The sequence below is a fragment of the Pongo pygmaeus genome, chromosome 15, assembly GCF_028885625.2.
Source record: "Pongo pygmaeus isolate AG05252 chromosome 15, NHGRI_mPonPyg2-v2.0_pri, whole genome shotgun sequence".
NCBI classification, from domain to species: domain Eukaryota; kingdom Metazoa; phylum Chordata; class Mammalia; order Primates; family Hominidae; genus Pongo; species Pongo pygmaeus.
The window spans coordinates 23,162,965-23,179,826 of record NC_072388.2 but is presented as its reverse complement, the minus strand read 5'-3'; the positions used below and the strand labels follow the sequence as shown (position 1 = coordinate 23,179,826).

Genomic DNA, 16,862 nt, shown 5'->3' with positions numbered 1-16,862 from the left:
TGAGACTCTGCCTCAAAAAAAAAAAAAATACTCACATACATGTCTGAAGATTCTAATTTACAGTTTTGAAGCAAACTTTGGAAGATATATTCAGTGGCTCTCTTGATTACACATTTGGAATTAGATGTAGAAATACTTCATAAATCATGAAGTGCTATGTAAACTTCAATGATTCATTACTATGGCTTTACAAAATATTTGCCATGTACACTTGTTTCTGGGGTCTTTTTATTTATTTTATAAATAATTCATTAAATACAGGGGGAAAACCCAAAGATAGTGGCTCTGGACCTGGTTGTATAGCAGAATAAACTGAAGAAGTCATTCAGAAAACAAGTTGCAGGCCCTGGCTCCAGATCCCCTGAATCTCTGTGAGCAGGACCTGGGCAGGACCCAGGTGATGTTCATGTGCAGTCTTTGGAGTTTCTACTTCAAGATATTTTTTTTCCTATCTTCAACTGTTTTTCTAGCAGAACAGATAATGTTTTTAGTTTTTATTCATATCCCCATTATTTTTCATGTTTAGAAGTTTCTGGCTCCTTTAGAAGGAAATAAAGGGTATTCAATTAGGAAAAGAGGAAGTCAAATTGTCCCTGTTTGCAGATGACGTGATTGTATATCTAGAAAACCCCATCGTCTCAGCCCAAAATCTCCTTAAGCTGATAAGCAACTTCAGCAAAGTCTCAGGATACAAAATCAATGTACAAAAATCACAGGCATTCTTATACACCAATAACAGACAAACAGAGAGCCAAATCATGAGTGAACTCCCATTCACAATTGCTTCAAAGAGAATAAAATACCTAGGAATCCAACTTACAAGGGACGTGAAGGACCTCTTCAAGGAGAACTACAAACCACTGCTCAAGGAAATAAAAGAGGATACAAAGAAATGGAAGAACATTCCATGCTCATGGGTAGGAAGAATCAATATCGTGAAAATGGCCATACTGCCCAAGGTAATTTATAGATTCAATGCCATCCCCATCAAGCTACCAATGACTTTCTTCACAGAATTGAAAAAAACTACTTTAAAGTTCATATGGAACCAAAAAAGAGCCCGCATCGCCAAGTCAATCCTAAGCCAACAGAACAAAGCTGGAGGCATCACGCTACCTGACTTCAAACTATACTACAAGGCTACAGTAACCAAAACAGCATGGTCCTGGTACCAAAACAGAGATACAGATCAATGGAACAGAACAGAGCCCTCAGAAATAATGCCGCATGTCTACAACTATCTGATCTTTGACAAACCTGAGAAAAACAAGCAATGGGGAAAGGATTCCTTATTTAATAAATGGTGCTGGGAAAACTGGCTAGCCATATGTAGAAAGCTGAAACTGGATCCTTTCCTTACACCTTATACAAAAATTAATTCAAGATGAATTGAAGACTTAAACGTTAGACCTAAAACCGTAAAAACCCTAGAAGAAAACCTAGGCATTACCATTCAGGACATAGGCATGGGCAAGGACTTCATGTCTAAAACACCAAAAGCAATGGCAACAAAAGCCAAAATTGACAAATAGGATCTAATTAAACTCAAGAGCTTCTGCACAGCAAACGAAACTACCATCAGAGTGAACAGGCAACCTACAAATGGGAGAAAATTTTCACAACCTACTCATCTGACAAAGGGCTGATATCCAGAATCTACAATGAACTCAAACAAATTTACAAGAAAAAAACAACCCCATCAAAAAGTGGGCGAAGGATGTGGACAGACACTTCTCAAAAGAAGACATTTATGCAGCCAAAAAACACATGAAAAAATGCTCACCATCACTGGCCATCAGAGAAATGCAAATCAAAACCACAATGAGATACCATCTCACACTAGTTAAAATGGCAGTCATTAAAAAGTCAGGAAACAACAGGTGCTGGAGAGGATGTGGAGAAATAGGAACACTTTGACACTGTTGGTGGGACTGTAAACTAGTTCAACCATTGTGGAAGTCAGTGTGGCGACTCCTCAGGGATCTAGAACTAGAAATACCATTTGACCCAGCCATCCCATTACTGGGTATATACCCAAAGGACTATAAATCATGCTGCTATAAAGACACACGCACACGTATGTTTATTGCGGCACTATTCACAATAGCAAAGACTTGGAACCAACCCAAATGTCCAACAACAGTAGACTGGATTAAGAAAATGTGGCACATATACACCATGGAATACTATGCAGCCATAAAAAATGATGAGTTCATGTCCTTTGTAGGGACATGGATGAAATTGAAAATCATCATTCTCAGTAAACTATCGCAAGGACAAAAAACCAAACACCGCATATTCTCACTCATAGGTGGGAATTGAACAATGAGAACACGTGGACACAGGAAGGGGAACATCACACTCTGGGGACTGTTGTGGGGTGGGAGGAGGAGAGAAGGATAGCATTAGGAGATATACCTAATGCTAAATGACGAGTTAATGGGTGCAGCGCACCAGCATGGCACATGTATACATATGTAACTAACCTGCACATTGTGCACATGTACCCTAAAACTTAAAGTATAATAATAATAAAATAAAAAAAATAAAAAAAATTTTCTGGCCCCTTTAAGTATGTTGTTAGAGGATTTGCTGAATGTCTATTGATTTTACCCTAATTTTGTAAAGCTTGTGAAGCCTTAAATATGGGTTCTTGGTCTGCTATTCCCATCTGGTTTCTCACCATGGCAAGCCCATCCAATAGCCCTTGTTTGTAGCAATAAAGAGTGATTGAACTTGAAGTGATTGTACTTTTAAGACTTCAAATGTTATCACCAGATTAAAGTTACCTGTCTATTCTGGTAGCATATCTGACTTCCTTTTTAGAATCTACTTATAAGAACTAGTAGTTAAGAGTAGTGGTTGAATTACATGGAAAAACTGGTTGGTGGACTAAAATTTTTGTCTAATTTATTGTTTATTCACATGCCTACATGCCATGGAAAGACTAAAGCTTTCAACTTGAGAACTGTCTTATCAAAGAGAAACATTATCTAAATAAACATTTTGTTAAAAATCAGTAACTCTCTCTTAAATACTTTTAAAGGGGCTAAATTGGCCTCATATTATCTCCTTGATCTTAATATATGACATCAGAAAAAATAAAATTGATTTTCTTTGCATAAATGCTTGTATATTTTCTGACTACCTGTTAAAGTTTTTGAACTTTGGAGCAAAATTAACATTTTTAGATTTCTAGGTTTAGTGATATATAATAACATCTGTTTTGTAGCATTTAGTATATATATATTGTGGCTTTTAAGGGAAGTAATTTAACATTTCTCTATTTAGGTTTTAACATTTACAACATCGGCTTTTTCCTTGTTAAGGTTATTGTGTTTCTTTGTCAATAGCTGAGGCATGGAGAAGAAGCAGTTAAGTACAGTTAAGCTTGAATCATATTCATCCTTTGGAATATGACATTGGACAGTGTAGAGGGCTGATTGTGGTAAAGTAAGAGCAGTACTGGAGTCCTTTAGAGGAAGCATCAAAATTATTCAGGCCGGGGATGGTGAAGACCCAAACTAAGGCAGAGGAAGTGAGAATGAAGAAAAGCTAGTCTAGAAATATTAAATCAAATCCACAGGATTTGACGATTGGTTCGTTATGGGGATTTGAAAGGGTTGAGGGAGAAGGAAGGGTCTAGGTTAGGTCTCAGTGGAAATGCTCAGTCCACAGCTAGGTATATGGGTTTAAAGCCAGAAAGGCACTCTGAGTTGGATGCATGATTAGTGTCATCACATTATAGGTGGGAGTTAAAATTGAATTTGTAGAATTTCAAAAACAAAGTGGTAATGCAAAGAAGTCTAATTTTAGAGAATCTTATTTCTCTTATTTCTAACTTATTTGGGTTCACCAAACTGAAGTTCCGTTGAAGTAGGAAAGACTAGGTGATTTTCCCCCCAAAGTCTTCCAGGGTGACATCATCTTGGTTCTTAACTTCAAAGACTCTGAAACTTGTTATCAGCATGCTGACTGCATCTGCCTTAGTGTTGAGACACATTAACTAGCTTATGAGACTGATGTCTAAAATTCTTGGTTACTCATTTACAATAGGAAGTATAATTGTGACATAGTCTAGAATACTTGTGTGGCACAGCCACAAGGCCAAAACATGATCAGAAGATTGCATGTTAAACATGGGATCAGAACAGAGGAGTTAATGAAGTTAGATCAACTATCTAACAGTATTAAGCTAAATAGATGGCACTGTTGCCTTACCAGAGGAGATTCTTCTCACATGAAAAATATGTAAGGGCTGTAGACTATACTTCCCTAGAACTACCTGCATGATAATGAATGTCTTAACAATGGAGATTTTTAATTTGCTCCAGTTCCTACTACTCCTCTTGGTCTCCTGACCACAGATGACAAATACGAGTTCCACTACTGGGAACCAAAAATGTTGATATTGGAATACAAAAGCATCTTACACCTGTTCCCCTTTACTTATGCGCTTCATCTACCTGATCTCTGAGGTCATTTGAGTTTGCAACTCCTAACCTAAAGGATGGTCTTATTCCTAGTTACTTGGGCAGTGGAAAAGCATCACACTACAGTAGCCATGCATTAACAAGAGTGGTATGTATAGATGTGATGGCACAAAGTGAGAAGATCAGAACCAACTGTGATTAGTTTTTTGTAACTAACACTTTGGGAACTAGCTGCTTTGACTTGCAAATCATATTGTAGGTTGGTTTCTTGGATGGAAAAATTTTGTAATTATACCCTGTAGAAGCAGGAAAAGAAAAGACTTCCATGGGGTGATATAGGTTGGAGTAACTAGTGGTCATTGGTGTACCATTGTTGTTATATTCATCTTAATTTCTTACAGTGGGTTCTCAGCCTTGGGATGGACATTGATTTACCAACACTAAGACGTAAGGCCTGATAAAGCTGCTTAGATGGAGAGAAAAAAAATCCTGTGCATTGTCTTCCTGTATTCTCTCCTGAAGTGATTCATCCTTTCCATTCCCATCACTACCTTTCTGGTCTAGGTTTTAGCTCCTCTCTAGGCTCAGAGCATTTAAATTCGGTGGCAGAATGACTGCATGGCTGCATGAGAACCAGTTAGAGTTGTTTAAAATACAGATCCCAGGATTCTAATTTGGTGGGTATAAAGGAAGGACCCAGGAGTCTGCATTTTTGAAAAGCTCTCCATGCTGAATTCAGACATACAATCAGATTTGGGATACTCATAAGTTACTGCTATGAAGTTATGACAGTACCCCTTTTACTTTCTGATTCTTTTCCATCTAATCTGCTGTGCATTACCATTCCCAGGGTGACATTAAAAACATGTACACATGTGTACTCCACACTGGCCTGTTAGTGTCATTGCCCTGAATAAAAACTTTTGATAATTTCACATAGAATAAATCTGATAATCTCTTAGTGAGTGTCCTAAAGAGTGACGCCTATAAATTCCTCATCCTTGTGATACTTAGTACAAAACCATCCCTATAAGAGACTGTTTATCTGTGGGTGGAGGGTCTCACTGATGGGTGAGAAAGGTGAGGATTTGTAAATAAAGTTGGGTTTCACTTTTACAAATACCTTTGGTATAGATGGCTGCATTTACTCAATTTCTACAAGTTCAGAGGGATTTTTATCTTTTCATATCATAGTAGGAGAATTAATAAAAATGTTTCATTTTTAAGCATTTTTTAATTATTCAGGCAACAGAATAAATGTTCTGCATGTATTGTTTTGTTTAATTCTTTAGTTCCAGGAGGTAGGTGAAGACATCTCTATGTTGTAGTTAATAAACTAAGGGTCTGTAATTTTAAGAGATTTACCCAGAAATCACGTAAGTCTTAGGTGTTGGAGCTAAAATTTGAACCTGAGTTTGCTTGATTCTAAAACTTGTGCTCCGTGAAGATTACTGGCTTTATTCTCTCTCTCTCTTTTGTTCTTGGTCACTGACTATCCGTATTAAAAAAAAAAAAAAAAAAAAGGTCATTTCTATTTCTCACCAGTTTTTAAAAAGAACAGGATTTCCTAAGCTTGGTAAAACCACATTATCTCTTTCTTTCCTTTTTCTGACAGATTTTATATGATAAAATGATAGCTTTCTTTTTCTTTTAACTACAGTTTTAGAAAACTGTGAACCTGAGATGAAAAAGCAAAAGCCATGACAGCTGGGAAGGCGCTGGTCCGAGAACACCTGGTGAGACTGGGCGCGGTGGCTCACGCCTGTAATGCCAGCACTTTGGGAGGCCGAGGCAGGTGCATCACTTGAGATCAGGAGTTCAAGACCAGCCTGGCCAACATGGTGAAACTCTATCTCTACTAAAAATACAAAAATTAGCTGGGCGTGGTGGCAGGCACCTGTAATCACAGCTACTGGGGAGGCTGAGGCAGTAGAATCGATTGAACTGGAGAAGTGGAGGTTGCAGTGAGTCAAGATTGCACCACTGCACTCCAGCCTGGGTGATTTAGCAAGACTCTGCCTCAAAAAAAAAAAAAAAAAAAAAGAGCGCCCAGTCATCTCAGGACTTTGGCTTGCTTTCTACATTGCTTATCAAATGGTTTGAAGCCACTGTGCTACCACTGGCTTTCTTTTTCACCTGTACCCAAATAGTGAGAGGCAAGTGGCCTTGGAGCTGGAAAATAACCAGTATGTGTTTCTTTCTTTAAAAAAATAAATGAAAGTCCCTGATAAATTGTAACACCTTGCCTAGGAAAGTCGTGGGGTAAATTATGAAATTCTGTTACCAACTTGTAGGAAATCATAACATATCAGTTAGTGATCAGCATTTGAAAAACAGGTCCCCCTCCACTGTTGTCATTTTGTTCTTGGCCAGCATGAAGAACCTGGTGCTGATGATAAAATGTTGGGATTAGAGCACAAGTAGATGTGGGTATTAGATCTATAATTTCTAGGATATCCAGATACATATTCTTTGTGTATGTATAGATAGGTATTCTTGTGTCACTAAGAAAACCTGCTCTATTACAGAATAAAAACTAGGAGAAATTTCTTTAACTAGAAAGGTGTTCTTTTTTAATATATCACTTTCCTACCAGGAGGTTATAGATGTGAACAGGTTACAGGTAAACAGTTGTGTGGGTAGCATTTGTGAATCTTGCATTGGGAAGGATGATCCCATGATCTTTTACTATAAACTATCTGGATTTAAGTGAAACTTCTGATGTAGTTAGCAGTCAATTCCTGGAGAACTGGGACCATATCTTAATTATTTCTTGTATCTCTAATACTTATTATAGAAGTGGCACATAGCAGGTGTTTTTGTAACCAGCTGGCTCAGTTTTACAGCAGTCTGATCAACTCTTTGAGCTGTGTTACTGTAGATAACTATGCTGTTGATCCATATGCAGGATCTCTGATACTCTGCATGTCCAACCCATGGGCCCTTTCTGTGCCTTTAATTTTGATTTGTTGAATTGCCTGAACAGATATCTATTCATTATTAGGGCACAGACTATTTATGACTAGGATGATGGAATAGAGAAAGTTTACTCGAGTTGCTGTAGAATCTTTATGGATGACAGGCTTAATATTTCAGATTGACCTTGAACATAATAGATATTTATATTAAATAAGCAGAGTTAAGACCATTGGGGGAGTACAACTTTTAGAAAACTAAATATAACATGGGGGCTATGTATGTGTATGTTTTGGGGGGAACTCACTGTGAGTCAGCGTCATACTGCTTTATTTTCTTAATTATTGGTTATCCACTGCCAGTTAACCAGAGGAGCATAACATGTGGGAGCTGCTGGGTAACATTTCCAAAATACTTAGCATTAGTCAGATATGTTTTTAGAATTCTGTATCCATTTTGGCTGAAGGAAAATGTGGAGTGTTTGTCAAGGGCACAGAGCATGGTAACTAGATGCAGAGGAGCACTGCAAACTAGGACCCATTGGAAGAAGCTAATAAATAAGAATTCATTACTTAGTATGATCAAAGGCAGAAGAAGGGTATTAATTTAATGGTCTTCTGTTCCATGTATAGTTATTGTGTAGAAGATTATATAATTATTTCCATTATGAATGGAATTAGGGAAATGGATTTACATTAAAGGAGATTCTGAAGGGGCATAAAGAATTTCTTGACTCTAAGGACTGTTGGACAGTGGAAAGACTTGTCATCTGGAAATGTGAAATATGTTCCTTACAGAACAGGAATAGAGTGGGTACTGCTTGCCAGTTAGAGGGAGGTGCAGTTGGGGTAGTAATTAACAAACTTTCCAGATCCCAGTTTGTACTACTCATCTCATATTGTGTTTGACATTTTTGGGAAGTAAATAAGTACCGCCTTTTTGTTTGTATTTTTTCATAGTTATTACAAATATGAAGACCTTGCTTTTAATGTTTCTATAATACATTTCAAGCAAGTATGAGATTAAACTGCAAATTGAAAATTACTTCACCTGCAAATTCACTTGCTGCTGATTATTGTATGAGCCCTTACAATGTTGTCAATTCCAACTTTCCTTTCTTTTGCTTCTTTAAAAGATTCACTGCGTGCTGTCCTTGCTTCTTCTACAATGAGTGCCAAATCTGCTATCAGCAAGGAAATTTTTGCACCTCTTGATGAAAGGATGCTGGGAGCTGTCCAAGTCAAGAGGAGGACAAAGAAAAAGATTCCTTTCTTGGCAACTGGAGGTCAAGGCGAATATTTAACTTATATCTGCCTGTCAGGTAATGAGAACCAGATATTAATATTATTAAAATAACTTCTATTTCAGAACAGTTCATTCCGAGGTGTCCAGGAGGTTTACATTCACAGGTTTTGTAGGTGTCTGCACTCTCTTGCTCCTTTTCCTTGTTTCTCTGGTCTTCCTCTTTACTGGTGACGCCTCTGTTTTTGAGGTTGCCGCATGTTGGAAAGGTAGTGAAGTTCAATTCGGATGTATTTTCCAGTTCATTAAGAGCTTTCGTAAAATGTTTTGCAGACTTGTTTGTCCATACTTGCCTTCACGGGGACACTGACAGAGAATGGGCTATCCTCTGGAATTCTCGTTTTAGAACAGTTCCTGATATCTGCATAATTGTCATTACTCACAACCTGACTTTCATTGGCTTTGTTTTTCTAGACAGTTGCCAATAATCAGTAATCACTTGTCTTAAGATAAATATTGGCACCTTATGGAATGTGAGGAGGTTGATTCAGTTCACAAATCGTTGCTTTGCCTGACAGCCATTGCCTTGTCAGGAAGAGGCATCTGTTGTATTAAGCTTTGAATCCTGTTTTTTTTTTTTCTTTCTCATTCTGTTTGTGATTGTAGGAGATCTGTGGAGTTTACAATGGATTCGTATTAAGATTTTTGAGATAAAATTTGGATAAATTTTTCATGGAGTTACTGGTGATGCTAATCTAAACACCTGGAGCATTTGTGATATTTCTGATATTTCTTGTATGGAGTGATGGGAGATTTAAGCTTACTTTAGTTTATCTTTTTAAAAAATTTCCTTCAATTGTAGTTTTGGGAGTAAAACTTTATGTTTTTGGACCCATTTCTAGCTTCTTAAAAAATTAAATCTTTGATCATTTATCAGAATTTATTTTAGGGTAAAAGTATCTTTTTACCAGAAAGATCATGTAAATTTCTAAGACTGTGTCTTAGATTAAAATGAAGTAAGAACATAGCACTTTGGTAAGAATTATTTTTCAAAGGGCCAGGCGCGGTGGCTCACGCCTATAATGCTCAGCACTTTGGGAGGCCGAGGCAGGAGGATCATCTGAGGTCAGGAGTTCGAGACCAGCCTGGCCAACATAGTGAAACCCCGTCTCTATTAAAAATAAAAAAATTAGCCAGGCATGATGGCGCTCACCTGTAATCCCAGCTACTCAGGAAGCTGAGATGGGAGAATTGCTTGAACCCAGGAGGCAGAGGTTGCAGTGAGCCGAGATCATACCACTGCACTCCAGCCTGGAAAACAGAGTGAGACTCTGTCTCAAAAGAAAAAAAAAAAGGAAGAAAGCTTTTATTTAAATGAGTGTGAGAGAATTGACCTTGAAACATTGGTTTCTGTTTATTCCAAATAAGGATTAGGTTAATAAAAAAATTTGGTTATTGTTAGAAGATATTTGTATTTCTTTAGTGTGCTAAGCAGTGCCGGGCATATTCTAGGGCCTCAATTAATATCTAGTGACTAAGTGGAAGAAAGAAGTAGCCTCACCTAATACTTTCCTAGAATTTTGTTAATGAAATTCAAGTGTGTTTTGTTTTGTTTTGAGACAGGGTCTCAAAGAGTGAGCTCTGTTGCCCAGGCTGGAATGCAGTAGCGCAACCATGGCTCACTGTAGCCTTGACCTCCTTGGGTTCAATCGATCCTCCTGCCTCAGCCTCCCGAGAGCTGGGACTGCAGGCACACAACACCATGCCCAGCTGATTTTTGTATTTTTTTGTAAAGATGAGTTCTCACTCTGTTGCCTAGGCTGGTCTCGAACTCCTGGGCTCAAGCAATCCTCCTACTTAGGCCTCCCAAAGTGCTAGGATTACAGGGATAAACCGCCATTTTTATAGTTTTTGTAGCAATGGGGTCTTGTTATGTTGCCCAGGCTGGTCTTCAAACAGTCATTTCCCCTTGGCCTCCAAAAGTGCTGGGATTACAGGCATGAGCTACCACACCCAGCCCAGGTCTTAAAAATATTTTCATATTCTTAAATTTAGATTCCAGAGTTCTGTTTACACAAACAATGAATAGAATACACTTAAATAAAGATTGATTTGCATTTGAGCTGAGCTGAACATCGGCCTAGTGTAGACACCTAGTGATTCTAATTTTGTTAAGCTCTATTTTCTCAATATTTCCTTGAGATTTCTTATAGATGAGTAGTTGAAAGAAAGGTAGACGGTCTAGAAGCCACTTGAATTTTGCCTAGTACCTATGTATAATTGAAGAATTGTTGTTTGCATTTTAGGCATATGCTGTTGTCTGCCTAATTCTGATCATGAAGCCTGCAAGAGTGATATAGGGACTCTGACAACCTCATCTCAGTGAAATAGCATAACCATTTCATTTCCCCTGCCATAGAAGATAATGACCTGGGACTTATGGAATAACTGTATTTCCTTTACAAATTACCAGGACCTTCAGGTTTAAAGTCCAAAACTATGAGAATTGCTTTTTTGTTGCATGCTAATGGAGGAAAATCTTTTGTTATTCAGTCTTTTCATGGTTTTGAATCTTGAGATTGATAAAGTAGATCTGACATTTAAGCAGACAGTATAGTGGAAATGGGGTCAGGAGAAGGGCAGGCAACTTTGACACCCAAGATTTTTGCAGTTTGATTTTTCTTGTAAGTGACAAAGAAGCAGCCACCTTTATTTTTTAACTTGTGCGAAGCTTAGAGGCATATCAGTTACATCCCTGATAAGGTAATGTTTTAATTAGCAATTAATTAGTCAAATATTTATTAAGAACTTTTCTGTGCCAAGCATCCTATGTTCCGTGGGTACCGCTATGAAAAGAATTCATGCAGCTTACCTAATTTGGTGGGCAAGTAGCAATAGACATTAATCCATCACTAAAATAAACATAGTTATAAACTGTGAAAGATTAAAAAAAATACAATGATGTGAAAGCAGGTATGCAGAGAATTTGGCCTGGTTTGGAGAACCAAGAGTTTCGAGAAAAGTAGGGCTTCACTGGTTTTGAAAAGAGGATTGTGTGGGTGAGAGGGCATTCCAGGCAGAGGGAATGGCAGGTTCATTAAAAAACTAAGCAGGATTTTGAATTTCTCCTATTCTCCTATTCAGTCTAGGGATGACCTCTTTGTAGCTCAGCTCTCATAGGAGTCTGTGAAGTGAAAGCTGAGCCCTGGAATGAAAATCTTCTTCCTGCTATTAGTGTGAACTGCCTACGCCTTCTGGGAGGCCAGGCCCTTCAACTATTGTGGTTTGGTTGATGAAAACCAGCTATTCATTTTGAACTGGCAAACTTTGTCCAAATTAGGACAATGTCTGCTAATAATTTTTAACCATTCTTGAAACAGCATGAAGCATTAAATTTTAAAAAAGGGAGAAGTATCACTACTTTAAAAGCTTGCCAAAATATGCATCTAGACGTGGGTGTTGCATATATATCCAATGTCTTTTACTGACTTTTCTTTGTGTGAATTTTTTCCCAATATCTAGTACAGTTTATGATCAGAGTTAGAGGTCTGTGATCATAAGACTTATTATTTTCAGAGCGGTTTAAATATCCTCTGGAGGTATCCAAAAATGGTGCTGGAGTGGGATAAATAAGATCTTTCTTGGGTTATTTAGGTTTAATTCTATAAGGAGAAAAATAATCTCTCCAGTTCATTATGGTTTCTTGGGATAGGATTTGAGTGTTTCTCACTGGAATCACGGATTGATTGACTTCTTGAATGATATATACAAGTGCTTATGTACTGAGATGCCTCTGTGATTAACATTCTTAAAGCATTGGTTTCTGCTTTTTCTTTTCAGCAATGACTAAAATTAAAAATACTGACAATACCAAGTGTTAACATGCGAAGCAATTTGAGCTCTCATACTTTGCTGATGGGAATGTAAAAATGATATGACTGCTTTAGTAAACAACTTGGCAGTTTTTTATAAAGTCAAACATGCACCCCATTTCTAGGCATATACTCAAGAGAAAAAATAAAAACATACGTCCACCTAAAGACTTATACACAAGTATTCATAACAGTCTCATTCATAATAACCAAAACCCAGAAATAAATATCCATCTACATATTAAATGCATAAACAAATTATTTTACATTTTTGCAGTGGAATACTACCTTACAGTAAAAAGAAATGAACTACCAATATATGTAGCAACATGGATGAATCTCAAAAGCATTATGTTGTGTGAAAAAAAACCAGACAGAAGCATCAATATACTATGTGATTCTATTTATATGACATTCTAGAACAGACAAAAGTAAGATGTAGTGGCAGGATTGACTGAGAAGGGACCTGAGGCAATTTTTTGCAGTGACGTTAGGTGTTCTGTTTGTTGATTGTGGTGTTGATTATGTAGGTGTATACATTTTTGACAGCTCATCAGGCTGCACACTTAAAGTGGTTGTATTTTATCATATGTAAATATATTTCAATGAAATTGATTTTTTTTTTTTTTTTTTGAGACGGAGTCTCGTTCTGTTGCCCAGGCTGGAGTGCAGTGGCGCGATCTCAGCTCACTGCAACCTCCACCTCCCGGGTTCAAGCAGTTCTCCTGCCTCAGCCTCCTGAGTAACTGAGATTACAGGCGCATGCCACTGCGCCCAACTAATTTTGTATTTTTAGTAGAGACGGTGTTTCACCATGTTGGCCAAGCTGGTCTCCAGCTCCCGACCTCAGGCCATCTGCCCACCTCGGCCTCCCAAAGTGCTGGGATTACAGGCATGCGCCACCGCGCCCGGCTGAAATTGACTACTTTAAAAACACTTTTACAGAGTCGCTAATGGGAAATATTAACCTCATTATCTCCACGCACCTCCTAAGGTGGGTGGAAACTAATCCTCTCCTTTATAGGCATGAGAGCTTATTCCAGTGGCCTTTTTGAACACTCTGATAGAAGCAGCTGTGTATCATCTAAACCTGTGCTTGCATCTGTATGGTCTGTCTACATACAAAATCTTTATTTTGTGCTATCTTTTCATTCTTGCTCACTCATGTGGATTAGGTTGCTCAAAGACTGGAGCTAATATGATAAGTTCCTTATAGCACCTGGCACATTGCTTGATAGAGACAATAGATGCTTAATGGAAAATGTGTTTGAGTTTTTTGTTTACTACGTACCTGATTATAGTGTAGACTTTATTTATAACTTAGAACTGTTAACACATTCAAAGTGTAAAGCAAGCCCTACCCACAACAATTTCTATAGTCAGTTGTCCATGGTAATATGGGTCTATAAAGCTAAACTAGAAACATGCTAAGTTAAAATCAGTTTGTTATTAGACATCAGTTACCTACCAAACATTCTGTAATTTCATGTTTAAAATCTATTTTCTGGATCCTGTTTTAATGATGTGTGTGTAATATATGATGCTACCCTTTATATCCATAAATGGGTAAAAATCTTCCCTTGGCTGCTACTCATCCCCAGAGAAGGAGCATGTGGGAGCTTTAATTCTTGTGATTAGTACATTCTTCTACATGTTTTGTTGAAACAGAAAATCTTAATCTTTTCAAAATGGTTTTAGATTTGTAGGGAGAGCAAAATTTTCTTTAGGAAATAGTTCTGAATGCTTTTTGATGAAATAATTTATGTAAATAGATACCCATGGAAGGTAATGACATGTATTAGGAGCGTAGAACCTGCCAATACTGCCCTTTATCTCAGTGATTGGCAGCCCTAGGTGTTCCTTATAATACCCTCTAGAATTTCTCAAAGTACAGATGGCCTGGTTCTAATGCAGCACGGGGGGCTGGCGGGGAAGCTAATCTGTATTTTGAAAGTGTTGTGCAAGAACTTCTGAAGCTAAGGTTGAGAAGTTTTACTGTTTTCCAGGGGTATACTCTGGGTTGTCTTATTGGGATATCTGACACAATGATACATTTTTGGTACTCAATTTTATTAAAAACTTCTTTAATTTCTTTCTTGTTGTCTGGCCATGGTCAAACATCTGATTTTTCTGGGCTTTAGTTTATTCAGTTGAAAAATTCAGAGTAGTTAGATTCATGTTTATTTGGGCTCTGGGATTCTAGGGATCTGAACCCCCATGGAAGTTTTATACCAAGTTTCATTCTTATTTCATGCATGTCATGTAGAGAAGAATCCAGGCAGTTAATACCAACACTTACACATTTATGAGAGTTTGAGAAAATTCCTTACAGGTTGTTACTGGAATTAGGGTAACCAAATTTAATTGTCAGTGATCTGGCATAGGAGAGAAACTCTGTTTATCTACTTTCTAATTCAGACCGGCTCTCATCTCAAAGTCTATAAATATTAGAAGAGAGGGAAGAGACAAGACAGATGAAATTTGACCTTGGTAGAAATGGTTTATTCAGCAGTGGTAAGTTGACTTTTCAAGAGTTTTTATCCAGGAAAAACGAAGAAATTCACACTGAAGTCAGAGGCACACAAAGGTATTAGCAGTGAAAGACTGCAATAATTTTATTTATATATATATATATATTCTTATATAAATAGTGAATATTATGGAAATTAAGAAATTTTAAAAAATTATATAAAAGTAAAAAGTATTCATCTTATGCATATTATATTATTTAATTCCAGTTAATCCCTGCGGCATCCCCATTTGTTGGGTGGTATGTTCCTCATTTCACAGATCAAGGAACCAGTGTTCATCAGAGGTCATGATCTCCCGGGGTCACCATTTTGGAAGTGGCAGAGTCAGACATCCACCTGGTCCCTGACCCATGGCCATGTGCAACTGCCACAGCACCTCATTTCTTCTAATTCACTTGGGAGGGGTGTGGTAGAGAGGACCGTGTTTTAAATAGTACATTCCTTTCTGACTCTTCACAATTGATAGAGACGTGGAACACTTTTGGTCTCCACAGTGTCATTCTATCTCATTTCTGAGGTTATTGATTAATAGACTTTCCTACATTGGAATATATATCAGGGTAAGCCTTTTGTCTCTTTATTATAGAGATTTGGTGTGTACATCCAGCTATAAAACTTTAACTCTAGAAGACAAGACAATAAAAAAAAAAGTTATTTTCAGTGCCTTGATTGTGAGTTTTCTTACATCCTTTTTAATTTTATAAATATGCAATATCCTTTGTTATACCATTTATTGGGCATTTGGCTCTTCTAGGATATGTGCACATACACATTTGATTAAAGCATTTGTAAAACAATAGCCATTGGTTACATGAAGTGAAAAGGAGAGGGTTTTCCTCTGAAACATTTTCTAGTTCAGTAGGTTTGGCCACCAGGTATAATTTTAAATGACCTGCAGGGCAGCACCTGCCATGCACCCATCACATTCTTCAGTGCTCATACAGTCAGGGTGGCCTCAGCCTGCTTTAGGATTAGTAATAGTAATAATAATAGTAGTTGTGGTATTTATTGAGTTCAGACATATTCTGTACCCTTTCCACATGTTAACTCCTTTAATCCTTACAACAGTGCTATGAGGTAGATAATAGTTCTTATTTGTAGATGAGGAAACTGAGCATATAGAGGCAAATTAGCTTGCCCAAGATCCTCAGCTAGTGAGTGACAAAACAAGGACTTGAACCCAGGTTTGATTCTAGAGCCTACTCCCTTATCCACTGTGCTGTGCTCTCCTTCTCTTGTAGGCGTAGAGATTGTGTAAGAAAAGACTTGCCAAACCAAACGCCTTTTCTTACCCTCTCATATGGCTTTAGTGATAATCATGTCTCAATATTACTCTGGTCTCCTACAGGTTTAGGCTTTGGTTGGTTTTGGCTGGGTGGTGACAGTCCTGTGTAGCAACAACTGGGCTGTTAAGAAATTCACATATTACAGTGACACTGTTAGTAGATATATTAGACTCTTAGAGAGCAGATGAACTCCTTGGGGAAATTTGGAGAGACTCCTGGCAGGGACACTGCCACATATGAATTTGTTTTCTTCTGTTGTGTAGTAGAAAAAATAGATGCCTGAAATTTTTTTTAGAGTTTCCTTGGTGGTTCTAGATCTCTTCCTGTGAAAACCGGTGATAATAACATTTGTCTTTCCTAAAACGTTGTGATTAGGAAAGTTCAAAAATAGATAAGTAAACATTGAATAGGTATCATCTCATTTAATCCTCACAACAGCCTTCTCTTGTTATTTCTACTTTACAGATGAAATAGCTGAGGCTTAATGCTGGTAGATGCACTGCCTAGGGTCAGGTGACTAAATAATGAGGGTGCTGACTCACGCCTGGGTCCATCTGACTCCAGAGTAGACACACTGTTAAT

General features: G+C 37.6%; 1 protein-coding gene across 8 annotated transcripts in view; it reads left to right on the top strand.

Moving 5' to 3' along the window:
- Window positions 1–16,862, top strand: part of STXBP6 (syntaxin binding protein 6) — a 244,777-nt gene that overhangs the window by 69,148 nt on the left and 158,767 nt on the right. Inside the window, exons 2-3 of one of the 8 annotated variants that reach the window (XM_054449067.2) lie at window positions 6,094–6,169; window positions 8,485–8,670. The exons of 2 other annotated variants lie outside the window; for them this stretch is intronic. In XM_054449067.2, the coding sequence (XP_054305042.1) occupies window positions 8,517–8,670 (154 nt within the window). In that variant the 5' untranslated portion in view covers window positions 6,094–6,169; window positions 8,485–8,516. Of the gene's footprint in view, window positions 1–6,093; window positions 6,170–6,255; window positions 6,275–8,482; window positions 8,671–16,862 lie in introns of those variants that run through there. 5 more of the 8 variants (XM_054449069.2, XM_054449068.2, XM_063651489.1 and 2 more) reach the window with 5 other exon arrangements.